The following is a 16,247-nucleotide window of genomic DNA, read 5'->3' on the forward strand; positions in this document are numbered from 1 at the left end:
TCATTTACAAGGTACATTTAAAATAACTTAAGTAGTACTTTTCAGAGTAGTACAAAGTATTTTACTAAGCCTCTAATTTACCCACTCACACATTGGTGGTTGCTATGGGAAGAGCTGGTCTGCTAGTTGGGATCAATTTGGGGCTCAGTGTCTTGGTCAGACAATGACATTTGAACAAGAGGAGGTTGGGTTTGAACCACCAGCTGTACAATTTAATAACTCCCTATTCCACCTAGCCACAGTCAGCCCACGAATTTATTTAGCAGCACGCTTTAAGGCAAGTCCTGCTCACAGAAAGCATCCCAGCAAGCTCACAAACTAACCCTAGGCCATCTCAGAGGGACAGACTGCTACCAGATACTGACCTCTAGATTTCCATACATCCACTGTATGAGCAGCAACAAATTGGTCTGCAGATTAGTGCTACATAACAAAACAAGCTTTGTTTTTATGCTCTTTGTATATGTAAACATAAATAAGGTATCTATATATAGAAAATGTGTGTGTTCATGTGTACCATAGTATTCACAGTATATTAATCAGCAGACTGTTGTAATATAATATATGATATGACAGTGAAAATAGTCTACATACTATACTGTCATTATTTTAAAAAACTACTTTGTTATAATATATGTTTTAGGTAAGGAATACGTATAACAAACTATATATGTTGCATTATCAAGTTACACAATAAATGGCTGGGGTATTATATTGATGTTAGTGTCTATTATAATTAACCAAAATATCTTAAACAGAAACATGAGAATAACTCAAAAACAACCAAACAAATATACCAATCAGCTTTTTCTTATTGCTATAGTGGAGCATATCATTCTGATTCTCCCCTGTGTGCATGCTGGTATTCTGGTCTATCTCAGGTCCAGCGCCACGGCCTCTAGGACTCTTAGACAAACAGAATCATCTAATAACATATCAACCCAAACTGACAATCATAACATTAATTGCATTCCACAGCTGCCATAACAACCGAGTCCTTATTTGACACAGTTTTCCAATGTTTTACTGTAATTCCATAACAGGATCACAGCAATACTTATCTTTTTCCTAACTTGCTTGAAATGACAAACTGTACTATGTAATAACAATTCCATGTTCATAATGGAGATCATTTTCAATTGTAATATTTGTGATACAAATAAAAACAAAAGCTAAGCAAGAATAAATAAAGATTTGAATTTCCAGCAAACAGAGTGAATATGCCACCTGCAAGAATAAAGGTACAGTTGAAATCTTTGTTCTGTCAAAGCTGGCAAAGACAGCATTGTATTGAAGTAATAATTACACTCTGTAATGTGACCCAAGTGACACTCTTCTTTGCATCATTCTCAACATGGCGATAGGAGTTGTTGTAATGGCTTTAACCGAACGCTGCCTAAATGACATGTCAAGTCATAAATACATCAATTTCCACACCACTGAAAGAAAGTAGTGAGTGCAACACATTTTTCATGTCTCATAAGTGAGTGCTTTTTGAGGCACAGCTATAAGGTGTAAATCAGCACTTCTCAATGCAAAGGGGGTGAGAGGCATTAAACACTGCTGCTGGTTTACAGTCCAACTTTACAAAGAAAAGATCATTGTCATTGTTTGACCTTGATGGAAATAGCTTCAGTTGACAGTCTTCTAAAAAGGTGCCTGCTTATGCATCTGATTGTGATAGATTTTTGTATGTGTCACCTCTAAACATCAAAATGCAATGCGATTATACAGTAAAAATCATGACTGTGTTTTTGTTTCTTTCAAATCATGTACATGCTGGTCATTGTTTCTCTGGCTACAAACCAGGAAGCTGTATGAGACACCCCTGACATTTGACCTTTTCAATCATTTAAGCCTTTAAACAGCCATTTATGAAGTGATATCAAAGCTTGACATGACTTGTGGCCGCCTGAATCCCGGCACTCTGCTGAGGACTGATCAAATGTCATAGTGTAGGCCAGATTAGCATTCTGAAAGTCTAAGGGGACAGAATGAGTTTAGTTGTGTGCGTGATGTGTAAATGTGCAAATACTTCTGTTGGCATCATAACAAAAAACTCAAAACATGAGTAGCCCCTTCCTCTTTGTACACCTGCAACACCAATTCAGACTTTTAAAATCACACATGCAGAACCAAATAATCACCTCAGAAGATGTTTTACTGTTAACACATTACAGTACATACTGTATACAGTATCAGAGGAAACATTTTGAAAGAGGTCAGAAGCCTCTGGGGTGAGTGGAGTGCAGCTGATGATGAAGTTGTGCACAATACAGGCTTCTCCTTGTAATCAACGACCTCCGGGGTGCATCAAGTACATTGTAATTTTGGGTCTCGGCACAGTGGGTTGAAAACAAAACAAGAGCTATGGCATTAAAATACTGACTTTAATTTTCAATTTGTGAGTTATACATCAGATTAGTAGTGTATAAAATATTACAAATTTGGCTGTAATCATTTTTTTTGTAATCAGTGACATGGAACATCCTATGTTCCAAAGAAATCCTCAGACACTTGAGTTCTTCTCCGGTGATGCTCTGCAAGACTGGCACAACAGAGAGCTTACATATCTTGTTTGTTCTGGAGACTTTTGGTTTCCAGCAAGTGAAACACACACTCATTTGAATTGTCAAATATATTTTATAGTTTTATAGTAGTATGTTTGAGATAATTGACCCGTGGAACCTGTAACCTAGTATCAATATGAATACTCTCAAACACCCCTTTAGTGGACATTCAGAGCTGAAGTCTCATTTATTGTTTTGTTTTAACTAAATAAAATAATAACTTAAGTCATGAATGATAATTGAAATGTTTAAGGCTGTAACAAAAAAAACATATAACTGCAGTTCATTCCATACATCATTATCTCAGTCATTCTTATCTTTGACAAGCTCAAGCTCATTGCCACCAGAACAATCTCTCCTGTATGATGTGGCCTAAAGCTGGCTGTGCATGTCTGCAGATTTAGCCCCCTCATAAGGAGGAGCAGGTAGGCTGGTGAGGTTGTAGCTTCTTTAACCAATGAGGATGTGCTCTGACAGCTGAAAAGGCTCAGCGTGACGAGAAACAGAAGTGTTGCTTCCCATAGCATATTGACGCCATACCAGACCTAGTTGTTAATGCAGCTTCTATGCTTTTTAAATTGTGTTACCGATCTTCTGGCTCCTATCTAACACCATAGCCGGTAAAATTTGGATTCCTCCAGCATTTCACTTCATGACAGGATACTTGAAACTGTTTGACAAATTCTTGTCTCAGATGCAGCTGTACTTTAACAGTAATACTTAATTATTGCTAAATGTTAGCATCTCACCATACTTACTGTAAATTATAGTCTAGTGACAGCTCACAAAGACCTGCTGAAAAGTGGGCCAGGCAGCTGTACAAACATTAATGTCCAGTGACTGCTGAAAGGTGAGCCAAGCAGCTGTACAAACATTAATGTCCAGTGCTAACATTCACCTCCATGGCACAAAATAGTGTGCTATAAGTGTATGAAAAAGTAAGAGTGATTGAGGATGGGATGGTGGATTGGCATGTGTCATAGGACTACATACCTTACTTGACTTCACTGTGATTTTTCCCTAACCTTAACCAAGACTGTCCTCCCATAAAAAGCAACCATACAGGCTGTTTGTGCAAGCACATTTTGCCTTACTAGGAAAAATGTGTCTCCTAATTTTATTTCCATCCAGCAGTTTTGGTTTTCTGGTGAGTAATAATTTTTAGAGCCTTGTAAAACAAGGCACAAATGGCTTTTGAGCTGCCCAGACACATCCTTCAGCATGTTCAGATGGGTGACAAATTAAACACAAACATAAAGTGTCTCAGTAAGGTGTCAGGCCACCATGTGCCACCAGGACAGCTTCAGTGCACCTTGGCACTGATTCTACAAGTGTCTGGACTCTACAGGAGGATGAGCACCAAGTCTCCAAAAGACATTCCCTCACCGGGTGTTTTGATGATGGTTGGATCAGAATGTCCCACAGGTGTTCAACTGGATTGAGATGTGGTTACTGTGAAGGCCACAGCATATGATTCACTTCATTTTCATACTCATCAAGCCATTCAACGACCCCTCGTGCCCTATGGATGGGGGGCACTGTCATCCAGAGACCACAGTTTTATCCTTTAATTTGTCATCCATCTATATCTCCAGAGGTATATCTCCTGAGACCTTGCAGTATTATAGAGAAAAACCCAACAAATCCCCCTTGAGCAACCACTTGGCGACAGCGGGGAGAAAAAACTTCCTTTAACGGGAATAATAACTGGAATTGGGTGCTAGGTGAGAGGCCATCTGCGTTGACTGGATAGGACGAGTGGACAGAAGAGAGAGAGAAGAAAAGCATCAGGACACAACAACTAAAACAGCAAACAAACAAACACTGGGCAGGTTAGCGTGGCTGGTGGCTGCTCATCCGGAGCCAGGGATACCTGCAGAGAGAGAGAGAGAGAGCACAAACTACTGGACAGAGGAGACACAACGTTAATAAATGTTCATGTTAAAAATGGCTCGTTTGTGCCAGCAGATGATTATGACCCACAACAATGTTTTAAAGTTATAGATTGTAAAGTCCCCTGAAGCTACTTTTGGATTTCTGATACTTTGATAAGTAAAATTGGACTTGATTTGATAATTAGGTGACATCTGGTGACAAAGTCCATGTTAAGGTGGAAACAAGGCCTTTCAGACAGAAGACTGATGTTTGATTCCAGTGTGAAACAGTTTTTTTCAAAATCCATGAATTAAATGCATGTTTATTATTTTAAACGTGACAAAAGTTAATTTAACCCAAACCACAATTTTTTATCTAACCAAGTTATATTTGAACCCAAGCCTAACAAAGTTGTTTTTGTGCATAAACCTAACAAAACTGTGACAATTCCATAATCATAGCTATGTGTTTATTATTGTTTTCATGGTGACAAAGGTCTGGTCCACTTGCTGGTGATGTCTTACACGTGCTACTGTAGGGACACTACTTTAGGAGATGCTGTTATGGATTGTATCAGATGGAACAGACTATATGGTTGTTTAGGCTGGAGGACTGGTTGTAAGATATAGATGAAGATCAACAAATATAAAGAGGTTACATATTCTTCATGTTTTTTGAGATACCATCAGGAGCCTTTTTGTACTCGGCTGTTTTGTGTGATAATACAAACCACTGAAGTTTCAGTAAATTACGAGTGTGTTCTCAATTAAAACATTCAACATGACTGGATGTCTATTAAATCTGCTTAATACAGCAGTAAATGATGTTACAGGTGAATATGGGATTTTGCAGTTGATTTCCCAAGGCGCTCTGATGTGTGCTCTACACTCAAACACGGGCAATTACATCAATTCACTCCAAAACAAATAATAAGTGATGATGTGCAAACCACAATCGGCATGATATATGCAGCAGCAGTCTTGTCTCAGCAGAGTACTGTTCTCTGTAAACCTGGAAAAGGATTCACTAATAGTTCCAGCAGTGTCAGTTAATATAGTTGCCAGAGTGTCTTAGATTTATTTTCACCACCATATGTTTCAAATTCACCGTAGGTAAAAAGATGGAGCTGTATGTTAAAGCCACTGGACAAAGCAGTGACGTAGCCTCCTGTGTTTCTGTTTTCCCATGCAGTTTGTCTGCTCTGTGACTCTGCCTCTTGGCCTTTCGTCTCCTTCAGGCTCCCTGGTGGTTTGTGCAGGCCTGTCATACCACTGAAGCTATGTGTACAAGCCCTGTTTGGCAGCTACAGTGTCACTGGGGAACTTCAGTTTTGCCAAAAGGCACTGCAGAGGTTAGCGCTGACTTGTTGGTGCCCAGTGGTACTTTAGATGGTCTGACTGATGTTGCTTTGTCTTTACAGGATTGAAAAGATGTTGTTTCAGGTTGTCGATATAAAGGCTTTTTTCTTCTTTTTACCCAAAGGCATTTATACTTAAAGGCATTACTATAGCACTATATACAGTAAGCCATACATATTAAGCCATTTAAGACCTGTTAATGAAAAAAAGTTGAATGAAGATGTGAAAAGTGGCAGATAAGTTTCAGTTAATGCAATGCTCTCTTGTGGAGCCTGTAGAAGGCAGCAGTACGTGTGGGTGGAGCTGTAGGTTGAGACCTGCACCAGCTCTCACTGTGAATCACGGGGTTGTTACAAAGGATGCCACTGGTGGAAGCCCATCGAATGGAAGAACTGCGCTGAAATGGCCATACGTGCATTAGATTTATTTTTATTTTTATTGTTGCATCAAACTAAGATTTTACCCTCAATTGCTTTTTGCAGTGAGCTGAATACTTCTCTCTTTTAGCAACCACAAGTTTCCTGATCATGCATATATTTGGCTGTAGCTATAAGAACGTTTGCTTTTATTTTAATTTTTCAAATAGCCTTCGCTTGACCCGCAGTATATTTTGACTGGGAGGACGACAAATCCATTTTCCTGCTAAAAAGAAGCTTGAAATGAGCTTGAAAACGATGCTCAAAATACCGGTTTCGTTAGAAAACTTACTCTGAAGTTCTCTTTATGGCGTTTCAGAATGACAGACTCTAACTTGAGGAACAGAAGCAGCCATGGGATCTACTTTGCCGAAGCTTTCAATGGCTCTGTCTTGGACCAAGTATTTCCAAACGACAGCATCACGACATGCAGGAACTTCACAATGGACTCTCAGGTTGTCGGGGTCGGAATCTTTCTCTCTGCTTTTATTTTGGTGGCAATTATTGGGAACATTTTGGTTATTCTGTCTGTGGTGTACAATAAACATTTGCAGACTGTCACAAACTTCTTCATTGTGAACTTAGCTATTGCAGACCTGCTGTTGAGCACCATCGTGCTCCCCTTCTCCGCATCTCTAGAGGTTATGGGGTGCTGGGTGTTTGGCCGCGCTTTCTGCAACATCTGGGCAGCGGTGGATGTGCTCTGCTGCACCGCGTCCATCCTCAGCCTCTGCATCATCTCCATCGACCGGTACATAGGGGTAAAATACTGCCTTAAATACCCAAGTATTATGACAGAGAGGAAGGCGATAGCTATTTTAGTCCTAGTCTGGGTATCGTCTACGGTCATATCTGTCGGACCGCTCCTGGGATGGAAGGAACCCCCGCCTGTGGACGACAGCATCTGCAGGATCACAGAGGAGCCAGGTTACGCGCTCTTCTCCTCTCTGTTTTCTTTCTACCTTCCGCTCCTGGTTATTCTTATCATGTACTTCAGGGTCTATGTGGTGGCCCGCAGAACTACTAAGAACCTGGAAGCGGGCGTCAAGCGGGAGAGAAATAAGTCGATGGAAGTGGTCCTCCGGATACACTGTCGCAGCGTGCTGGAGGACGCGCGTCAGTCCAGCTCTAAGAGCAACAAAAACCACGCGTTCCGAAGTTCGCTCTCAGTCCGGCTGTTGAAGTTCTCCAGGGAGAAAAAGGCTGCGAAAACCCTGGCCATCGTTGTGGGGATGTTCATCCTCTGTTGGCTCCCCTTCTTCTTCTTTCTACCGATTGGTATGTGTTGGAACTTTAAATTTCTGTTCCTTGTGGTTCAGCATTAAATGACCTTGAGTGCGTGGAGACACATAGTTTCATATAATCCCGCATCCTCAGTCTAAATTTGCCATCGAACTAACAAATTACTTATAACACCTTAAATGTCTTCAAGTAATAAAAATGAATGAATAATTCAAGACACTGATTGAGTATGTGACAGATTTAACTAGTTTGCAGGGATATGAGATTTTCTTCTAATTGATGTATGTTTAATATGAATAATTAATGACTTTGCGTGTCCTCCTGAGAACTGCAGATTTCTCTACACAGCGCCAACAACACTGGCTGCAGAGGCCAGTATATTAAATCAGTAAAGTATACATTAAGAAAATGTAGAGCTGTACAGTAAAGGCACAACATAAATCAGAAAATGACATATGCTGGGTTTCATACACAGTTTATTTTGGGAACTATGGAACTGATCAAAATGAAAGATGATTAGAATGTTATAAAAACAAATGTCTTGGTCAGCAAAGGGCAAATCTGCTAGGTGATAATTAATGTGACTTGTTGTCATGCCTGTAATATTTCAGGCTAATATCATCTTTTTAAATGAGCAGCCATAACAGAGGGACATTATTCACCAATGTGCCCGAATCCTCCCAGCACCTTGGAAGCAAAAGGCTGCTCATTCCAAATACCAGCTGTTTTATCAAAAGGTTCAAACAGTAATGTAAAATAATGGCATACTGACACTGTTTGTTATGGGATTTGTTTCATGGCCTACAGTTGTAGGAGGGAAAGGTCACAGCAAAATTATTATACTAATATGCTGCATCGATGTCCTGAAGACATAAATAAATAATTGCAGCACTTACAGAAAGTAATAGTATTCGTAGACCACATGGACTCCTACTCACTAGGGTGGCCTCATGAATTTTCATTTAGCATATATTTCAGGTAATTGATTGCAAAAGCCACAATGAGCAATAACTAGTATCTTATCAGGTTTAGCACTTAAAGCACTCTCATTCTTGCTGCACTTCTAAATGTACAGAATCAGATTATTAGAGCAAAGCCTGCAGGGGAGAGAGAGGGAGTGAGAAATGCAATGGGTGCTACAAATCCAATCCATCCATCCATTATCTATACATCTTATCCTGAAGAGGTGTGCAGGGGGGCTGGAGCCAATCCCAGCTGTGATTGGGTGAGAGGCGGGGTCCACCCTGGACAGGTTGCCATTCTATCACAGGGCTGACACTTAGAGACAGATAACCACTCACACTCACTCACTCCTACGAGCAAGTTAGAGTCACCAGTCAACCTAAGCTGCATGTCTTTGGACTGCGGGAGGAAGCTGGAGCACCCGGAGAGAACGCATGCTGCAAATCACTTTATTCATTTAACCGGAGTGGAAGGACCGTTTATATGTGGGAGTCTAGGTTTGACAAATGTGCCGTCTCTTGTTATGATTGAACATTAGTAAGGACAAGAATGAGTTCAAACAAACTAATTTCAATTGTCAATATATAATAACACAGTTGTTTAACACATAAAATCCCCACAAGGATCAATAAAGTGTTACATTATTGTTTATATAGGTTTATTTCTATGAGGAGTTGCTGTTTGTTTCCAAAATAACTAACTCATGAGCAGGAGGCAGTTCACAACCCACAATCCCTAGCTCTGTTTACCCATACATGGTCAGTCAGACAGATTGATGTTGGTACTTTGTAGCGACACATTATTAATGAGTAACCTTTTGCTAAGTGGCAGACGTGTGCTTTCAGCATCACTTGCCAATCAGACCCTTTCTCTGTGATGATGTAAATCTAGACAAAGTAGCCTGGCTCATCTGAATCTCCAATGAGAGTGGCCTAACACGTCTTGCTTTTATTAGTGCACCAGACTTATGAATAGTGCTTTCCTCTCTTTGTTGACATAAATTCAATGAGTATAATGGCAAAAAAATCCTACATGGTTGAAGTTTTACATTAATACATTATTACACAGCTTACCTTTTTTTTAAAGTATGTTTTTATTCTAGAGATAGGAATATTGAAACAAGACACTGAAGATGTTATAGGTCCACATTAAATACTGTCTAAAATGAATGTACAGAATGTATTGAGATTAATGGCATAATGACACTCTTTGGTAGACTGAAGTTGTTACCTGGAGTGTTATGTAAGGGGTCCTCAACTCAATTTACATCTTACATTTGCACATAAATTATATTTTGTCATCAAGAATGCAAGGCTTTCTCAATGGAAAAGAGAGGTCTGGTGGTTTTCTCTATTCATATGATCAGCCAATCCCATAAAACCACCAAAACCAACAATGAATTTATCCTACTAACAAGTATTGTGTGTTATGTACATACTCTGAACTATAGCTTGGACCCTGCATACCACAAAACAGGTCTCAAAAGTTGACCTTCACAAGGAACTTTAAATGTCAAGAAGATAATTCCCTAAGCTCTGTAACTGAGCACTGATCAAAATTCTGTCTGCTCACACAAAAGAGCTGTCAAAACATTTTTGTCTGGGAAGTTGAGCAGGTCCCCAGACTCCTTGACAGGCTACAGTGTTTATCCAAAGCGTTAATTAACTGCTTAACTCTATGAATTTTACCAAGATGTGAGCCAATGAGAACTTTTTAAAAAATTACATCCTCACAAAGGATTTCATCTGAAAATCATCTTGCACACATGAGACTTAAAAGATACTCTAATCTAAAAAGGCTATAAAACAGGGACACAAAACCCTAAACGACCTGTTGTCAAGGTATTGTGGTTGTGCGCCAGAGTGGTGACTCACTTGCTGTTTGCATCTAATGTGATATCATTTCAGGGAGAAGAACCAACCAGGTTTAGTTTAATTTAATCACTTCATTCATTCTAATCCTAACAGTTTAACTAAACTGATTTACTAAGATAAGCCTTTTAAAAAGAATGAAAGCAAAGTCAGAGCCAGGTTGTAGATGCTAATATACAAAACACTGCACACGCTGCAGAAAAAGTTCCATGTAAGAAGGGGAACTGAGTTTTATTGTTATATTTTTGTGCCTGAATGAAGGCAGTCTCCGTATGTTAGTGCACAGCAGGTCATTGGCAGGTGATATCAAAACAACATGAAACCATTACTTTGAAAATCTAATACAAGATATTTCACATATTTCCACATTGTACTAACAGAAGTGAAATGAAAATAGACTTCTGGGCCTAGGCATTACAGTCTTGACATTAGTACTGTGATAAGTTGCCTCTGTGTCCAGGGTCAACACCGTGTTAAATCCAAGCCTGGGGAGACAGGAACAACTAGAAATGAAAAGGTAACATATCACACCGGGTATGGCATTAAAAACTATTGCAATAGCAAGTACTAAAACATAATCAAATGAATGAGAGCCAGGGTTAGTTGTGAGCTGTACAAAAAGCAGTTTTCACCTTTTAAATCAGAGCTTTTATGTCCTAATTTGTGCTAAATTACTGTTCTTTAATGTTATATGCAAGAAAGCTATAAAACCTTGTGTTTTTGTTAAATTATTTTTTATGCATTTCCACAAATAATGGTTTCAAGAAAAAAAACAGGGTGTTCAATTTTTATACTGCACCTTCTTAAGTGAAGCTAATAAATCTAATATTTCATCCATAGCAGGATTTTCCATCAGACAAACACAGATGATAGGTGCACAAGCTTCTGGAGTCAAGTACTGCTATACTGAATGTGTGCTGACTCCTTCCAGCATGTTATATGTTTTACAAGACAAGGTGTATATTGCACCTTGTTTGTGGTTGAAGCATGTTCTGTAAATACATCTCCCAGTAATAAAAGCCCACAAAATATCAGAGCCTTCACATCCCTAATAAAACACAAAACACAACCAAACAGATATAAATCATTACAAAAATAATGCTGTAAATAATGCTGAGAAATGTATTTATATAGCATAACAGCATAAATATTTCAACCATAAACAAAATGGCATACACCTGATGATCCATGTGTAGTATTTTGTATATATGAAAGTGAAACTAGTCTTCCTGTACCAACATTTTGCTAAAACTGTTTTGATGGTTACTATAGTTTGTAGTGCAGTTCTTGGATTCTTATTAAAGCACAACCCTGGAGTTGCATTGTGTAATGTATTGTATATTTACTCACTCATCTTCCTTCTTCTAGGTTCCTTCTTCCCAGCACTGAAGCCATCTGAAACTGTGTTCAAGGTGATCTTTTGGCTAGGCTACTTCAATAGCTGCATCAATCCCATGATCTACCCCTGCTCCAGCAAAGAGTTCCAGCGGGCTTTCATTCGACTCCTTAGATGCCAGTGCCACCAGAGACGGCGGGTCCTGCGTCGCTTCTATGACCAGAGGTGGCGAACGGCTGTCAAGGGAATGACAAGGGATCAGAGAGCAGACTCTAATCCTGGCTATGCTGTGCATGAATCCTGTGGCAGCACTGTTTTAAACAAAAGGAAAGGGTGCTCGCTTGGTTTGAAGAGATGGAGTCTGTTTCCACCCCTACAGAAATCCTCCTTCCAGCTCAAAGAGAAAGTGAACAATCTGTCAAATAAAATCAAGGGAGGGCCAGGAAAAGGTACCACACCTGCAGTGGGCCGGATTGATATAGTAGACACAGTGTCTATGGGGATTTACAACTCCTGTGAGCAGAACAGTTACCAGTTCTATGATCTGGCTGACTGCTATGGTCTGAAAGAGACTGACCTTTAGAGAGCCACTGAGAAACTTTTATTTATTTTACAAAGGAACATATTGGACCAACATACAAGAAAGACTATGACAGGGCATAATTTCATGTTCATAGAACATCTGAGTATGGACTGAAAGGGATGGCTTGACCTGAGCACAAAAAGGACTAAACCTTTATCTCAATCTCCCTGACCGTCATGTTTATTTAGATGAACAATCTTCTGAACTGCTGAAAGCCACATTTTGGAAGTGGACACAATTTGTTGGACTTTATTTTACTGCTGTCACTTGCAAGCAGTGTGCATCGACATTACAGAGCTCATAGTTGACAGGTGTACACACTGTGTGATGACTCCCAGTGAACAATGACTGTGGTGTTCAATACTGAGCTGATTTGAGACAAAACTCGTACAGCTGTATGGACCAAAACGAATGATGAATGTTTTGACACACTAACAGGGCAAAGTTAGTCATAAGTAAATTTTTTATTGTTGCCAGAATGTCTGGCTTTACTCAAATGTGATATGTGAAAATGAATTATGATGCTTCATCTGCCAGTTTTCTGTTTTGACAAGAGTACAGCTAAGAATGATGCTGCACAGCATTTATTCCAAAAGTCGGACTGACACGTTAACTCGGCATTGTTATGCACGCTTTGTTTCAATAAAAACCCATGAGTCTACTTGACCCACTTTACAGTAATTTGCATTGCTCCCAAGTGAGTGCTAATAACAAGGTACCATCCATGGTGACCAGCAGATGTCGCTATTTCATAATTGTTTTACCCCCTGCACCTTTTCACTTTTAAGTCAGAGGCCCAAATGGTTTATTTATAGACAAAGACCAGTGAAAATGACCTAAATAAATCAAAATCTGCACATGTTAAGCAAAATAAACAGAACAGTAAGAATGTGGACATACAAATAAATATTTTAGGAGTTCAAAGAAAGTAACACACACACACACACACGTATGGAGCTGCAGGCAAAGTTGAGAAATACAGAGAAACAGAGAGAGACGCTGTCAAGACTAATAAGTCTCAATTGCTTCCTGTTATTAGCCCCATTCCACAGCGAGTTTCCCAAATCTTTTCTTTTCCAAGGGAAAAGTCAACCAGAAGAATAAGAAAAAAAAAATCTGAATAGAAAGAACAGAATACAGTTCTTATCTTTGGATGCCTCATGAAGGACTAAAGTACAAGTGGGGCAAAAATATGGTAACTGTTATAAAATTGGTATCAACACAGAAACTAAAGCACCATTTATTGTTAGTATGTAGGATGTACTCTTAAAGTCCCTACAAATAATGAAATATATATTAAAATATATAAGGAAACATAAAATAAAACCATTTGTTGTCATGGTTTGAATTCTCTGTGTTGTTTTCTTTTACAAATGCCCTTCAAAACATTTCTCCATTTATTCTGACTCCCTCTGTTGTTCCACTTAAAATAACAGATTTGCAAAGCAATATAACTCAGGACTTTCCTCTAAGTGAAGTGTTAAAAGTCACTGCTTCCCTTTGCAATGTGTTTATTACACATTCACAATTTGCACTGTCACACAGCACAAGAGCCAGGCAAAGAGACAGCCATGGCCTTGACTCCTAATTGTCTACCGGCAGTGCTGGTGTTGTGTTAACAAGACTGGCTTAGAGCTAATAAACAGACTGCAGATAAACATCAGTGTTTATTGTCGGCACGAAGCTGTCTGGTTCTTGAATATGATGAATAAGACTAATTTGCTATGCACGCTGGGTACTGGGTATCTTGCGGGATTGCGTTACAAGTTAAAAGAAGACAGAAAATAACACAGTGTATGCTTTACAGGCATTTCCTAAATCTACTTCCACACTCATTGGTTACTTTTCATCAACATTAAACCACATATCGAGTCATGTTTTCCTCTTTTTGACACTTGTCAACAGATGTGATTGCTGTTACTATGGCAACACAGCCCTCAGTTTTGTCTGGATAGCCTGGGGTTAGGCTGGCTGCATTTTTAGCCTTTAGACTGTCCTCATATTTATGCAACTCAGTCAGTATAGGAGCAAAGCTAAGATGGCCTGGCTTATAAGATCAAACAAATCTTCTGACACAAAAAGATTAGAAATAGCTAAAATCATTTCTGGGAATAGATTAAGGTTATAAATAATGTAGAAAGACCGGGTCAGAGACAGAGAGAGAAGTCCTAGCTTTATCAAGACCAATAAGCTTTAATTTGCTTCTCGTTATTATTAGGCTTATTTCATCATGCAAATGTACTTTTGCATTTTGGCACAATTAAACTTGATACTTACCCAATATTGCTGTACAAGTGAAAGCTAGCAAATTCCCACACTACAGCATGGATTGGCGGATAGTTAATGTTAAGAACACATAACAGAAAATTGAAAAAAAGTGGTTTGATATGAAACTACAGCCCTAAAATAGATGTGTCGGCAGGTGCAATAGAGTTGACAGTTAACCCTCACACACATACACACCAATGGACTCAATCATCTACCACCTACCCTTTTATTACAAAAACTTGATGTCTAACATACAGCACTTTGTTATTATTTTTTGTGTGGATAAGCTGAGTGGTACAACTCTCAAATACATCATCCTTCATGACACTGCAATTGTTTCATAAGTACATTCACAACACAACTTCATTCTATATTTCCATTTCTATCCAAAGACTTCATCTAACAAGTATGTTTAGAAAAGCAACCCTGCCTCATGATTACACAACTGCTTTATTAAAACAAGCACAACAATGTGAGAGGGCTATATACTTGTGTTTCTACAGTAAGTATTCTTAAGTACTTGCTAGTTCTATCAGATACATTTTGATCTTGCTACAAAGCACTAAATATTTATCCTTTGCCGGTCAATACATACTAAATATGCATGTTGTCACATGACAAATTAAATATAACATTTGTAAAATCAGAGTAAAATATGTAGAATAATTTAAGTTTTGCAGGATGTTTGGAGTCACAGGATAAAAATTAATTCCATTCTTATGTAATTTGTAAAAAAAAGAAAAAAGCTATCATAATAAGATGCAATAGAAAAAAATGTAATAAAAAATAGTAATTGCCAGGTATTTACAAAGTATTTTTATTTAAATTTTGAGTTATTCATTGGTTTATTAGTGCACCAAAGGCAATCTAGGGAGAGACTGTGTAACTTTTAAAACTTGCAAACCAGACAGTAAAATTACACAGAAAGCCAGTGTAAATAGAACAAGAGTCAAATTTGTGCTTTGCCTTTCATGTTACTTGTCTCATCTACACACTTAGCTTAAAACGTGTGCCTTCATCCTTATGTGCAGGTTTTGCCAGGATGCCTTTTATCATCATGCAATCACCTGAATACCTTGTTCTCTAGTTTACCGTAGTTAGTAGTTTTTGATCCTTCTGAAGAGTCATCATGTAACATGTTTAGTAATAGTACTTACAGTTCAAGAAAAATCAGCCATCCACATTTAGACAGAAAAAGAGAATCCCTTTCATCAAAATAAAATCCAGTGTTAGAACATCTCATCACTCCCAATTCGAGATTAATTCATATAAAGAGAAATCTAACAATGCGAAAGGTATCAATGATATGTGTAAACAGGAACAAAATAGTTTTGTATTTTCAAGCAAGATCTGTATTTTCCAGTCTACTTTACTTATTAATATGGATCATATGTGATTTGTATGGTCACGGCTTAATAGAACAACTTTGTTTTGGAATCAGAATTATAAATATGAGCAAGTTCTTTACTTCTCTTGTAAATCTCCTTTTTGTCACATTGTAAAACTTCATGTCACCTCCAATTGCAAATAATTTTCAGCTGTTTTGGTTGTAGCATTATGCACAATAATCATTTATTCTACAGATAAGTGAGGAAAGACAAAGTGAATTGGTATCTTCCAGCTTCTGACTGACTGAACACACTTGATCCAGGTACTCAGCAGTGGGTAGGGCAGGGATAGTTGGAAAACAAGCAGGGCAGTAGCTTTTCTGGATGGGACTTGCTCACCCCTGGCCTAGGTAAAATATACTGATATCATATGCACT

General features: G+C 38.6%; 1 protein-coding gene across 1 annotated transcript; it reads left to right on the forward strand.

Annotated features, from left to right (window-relative positions):
- Positions 1 to 6,216: 6,216 nt before the first annotated feature.
- adra1d (adrenoceptor alpha 1D) lies at positions 6,217 to 12,938 on the forward strand. The gene is made up of 2 exons (XM_020602126.1): positions 6,217 to 7,497; positions 11,664 to 12,938. The coding sequence occupies exons 1-2, from the start codon at positions 6,540 to 6,542 to the stop codon at positions 12,212 to 12,214; spliced, it is 1,509 nt and encodes a 502-aa protein (XP_020457782.1). The 5' UTR covers positions 6,217 to 6,539; the 3' UTR covers positions 12,215 to 12,938.
- Positions 12,939 to 16,247: the final 3,309 nt, after the last annotated feature.

The sequence above is a fragment of the Monopterus albus genome, unplaced genomic scaffold, assembly GCF_001952655.1.
Source record: "Monopterus albus unplaced genomic scaffold, M_albus_1.0 scaffold54.1, whole genome shotgun sequence".
Lineage (NCBI taxonomy): Eukaryota > Metazoa > Chordata > Actinopteri > Synbranchiformes > Synbranchidae > Monopterus > Monopterus albus.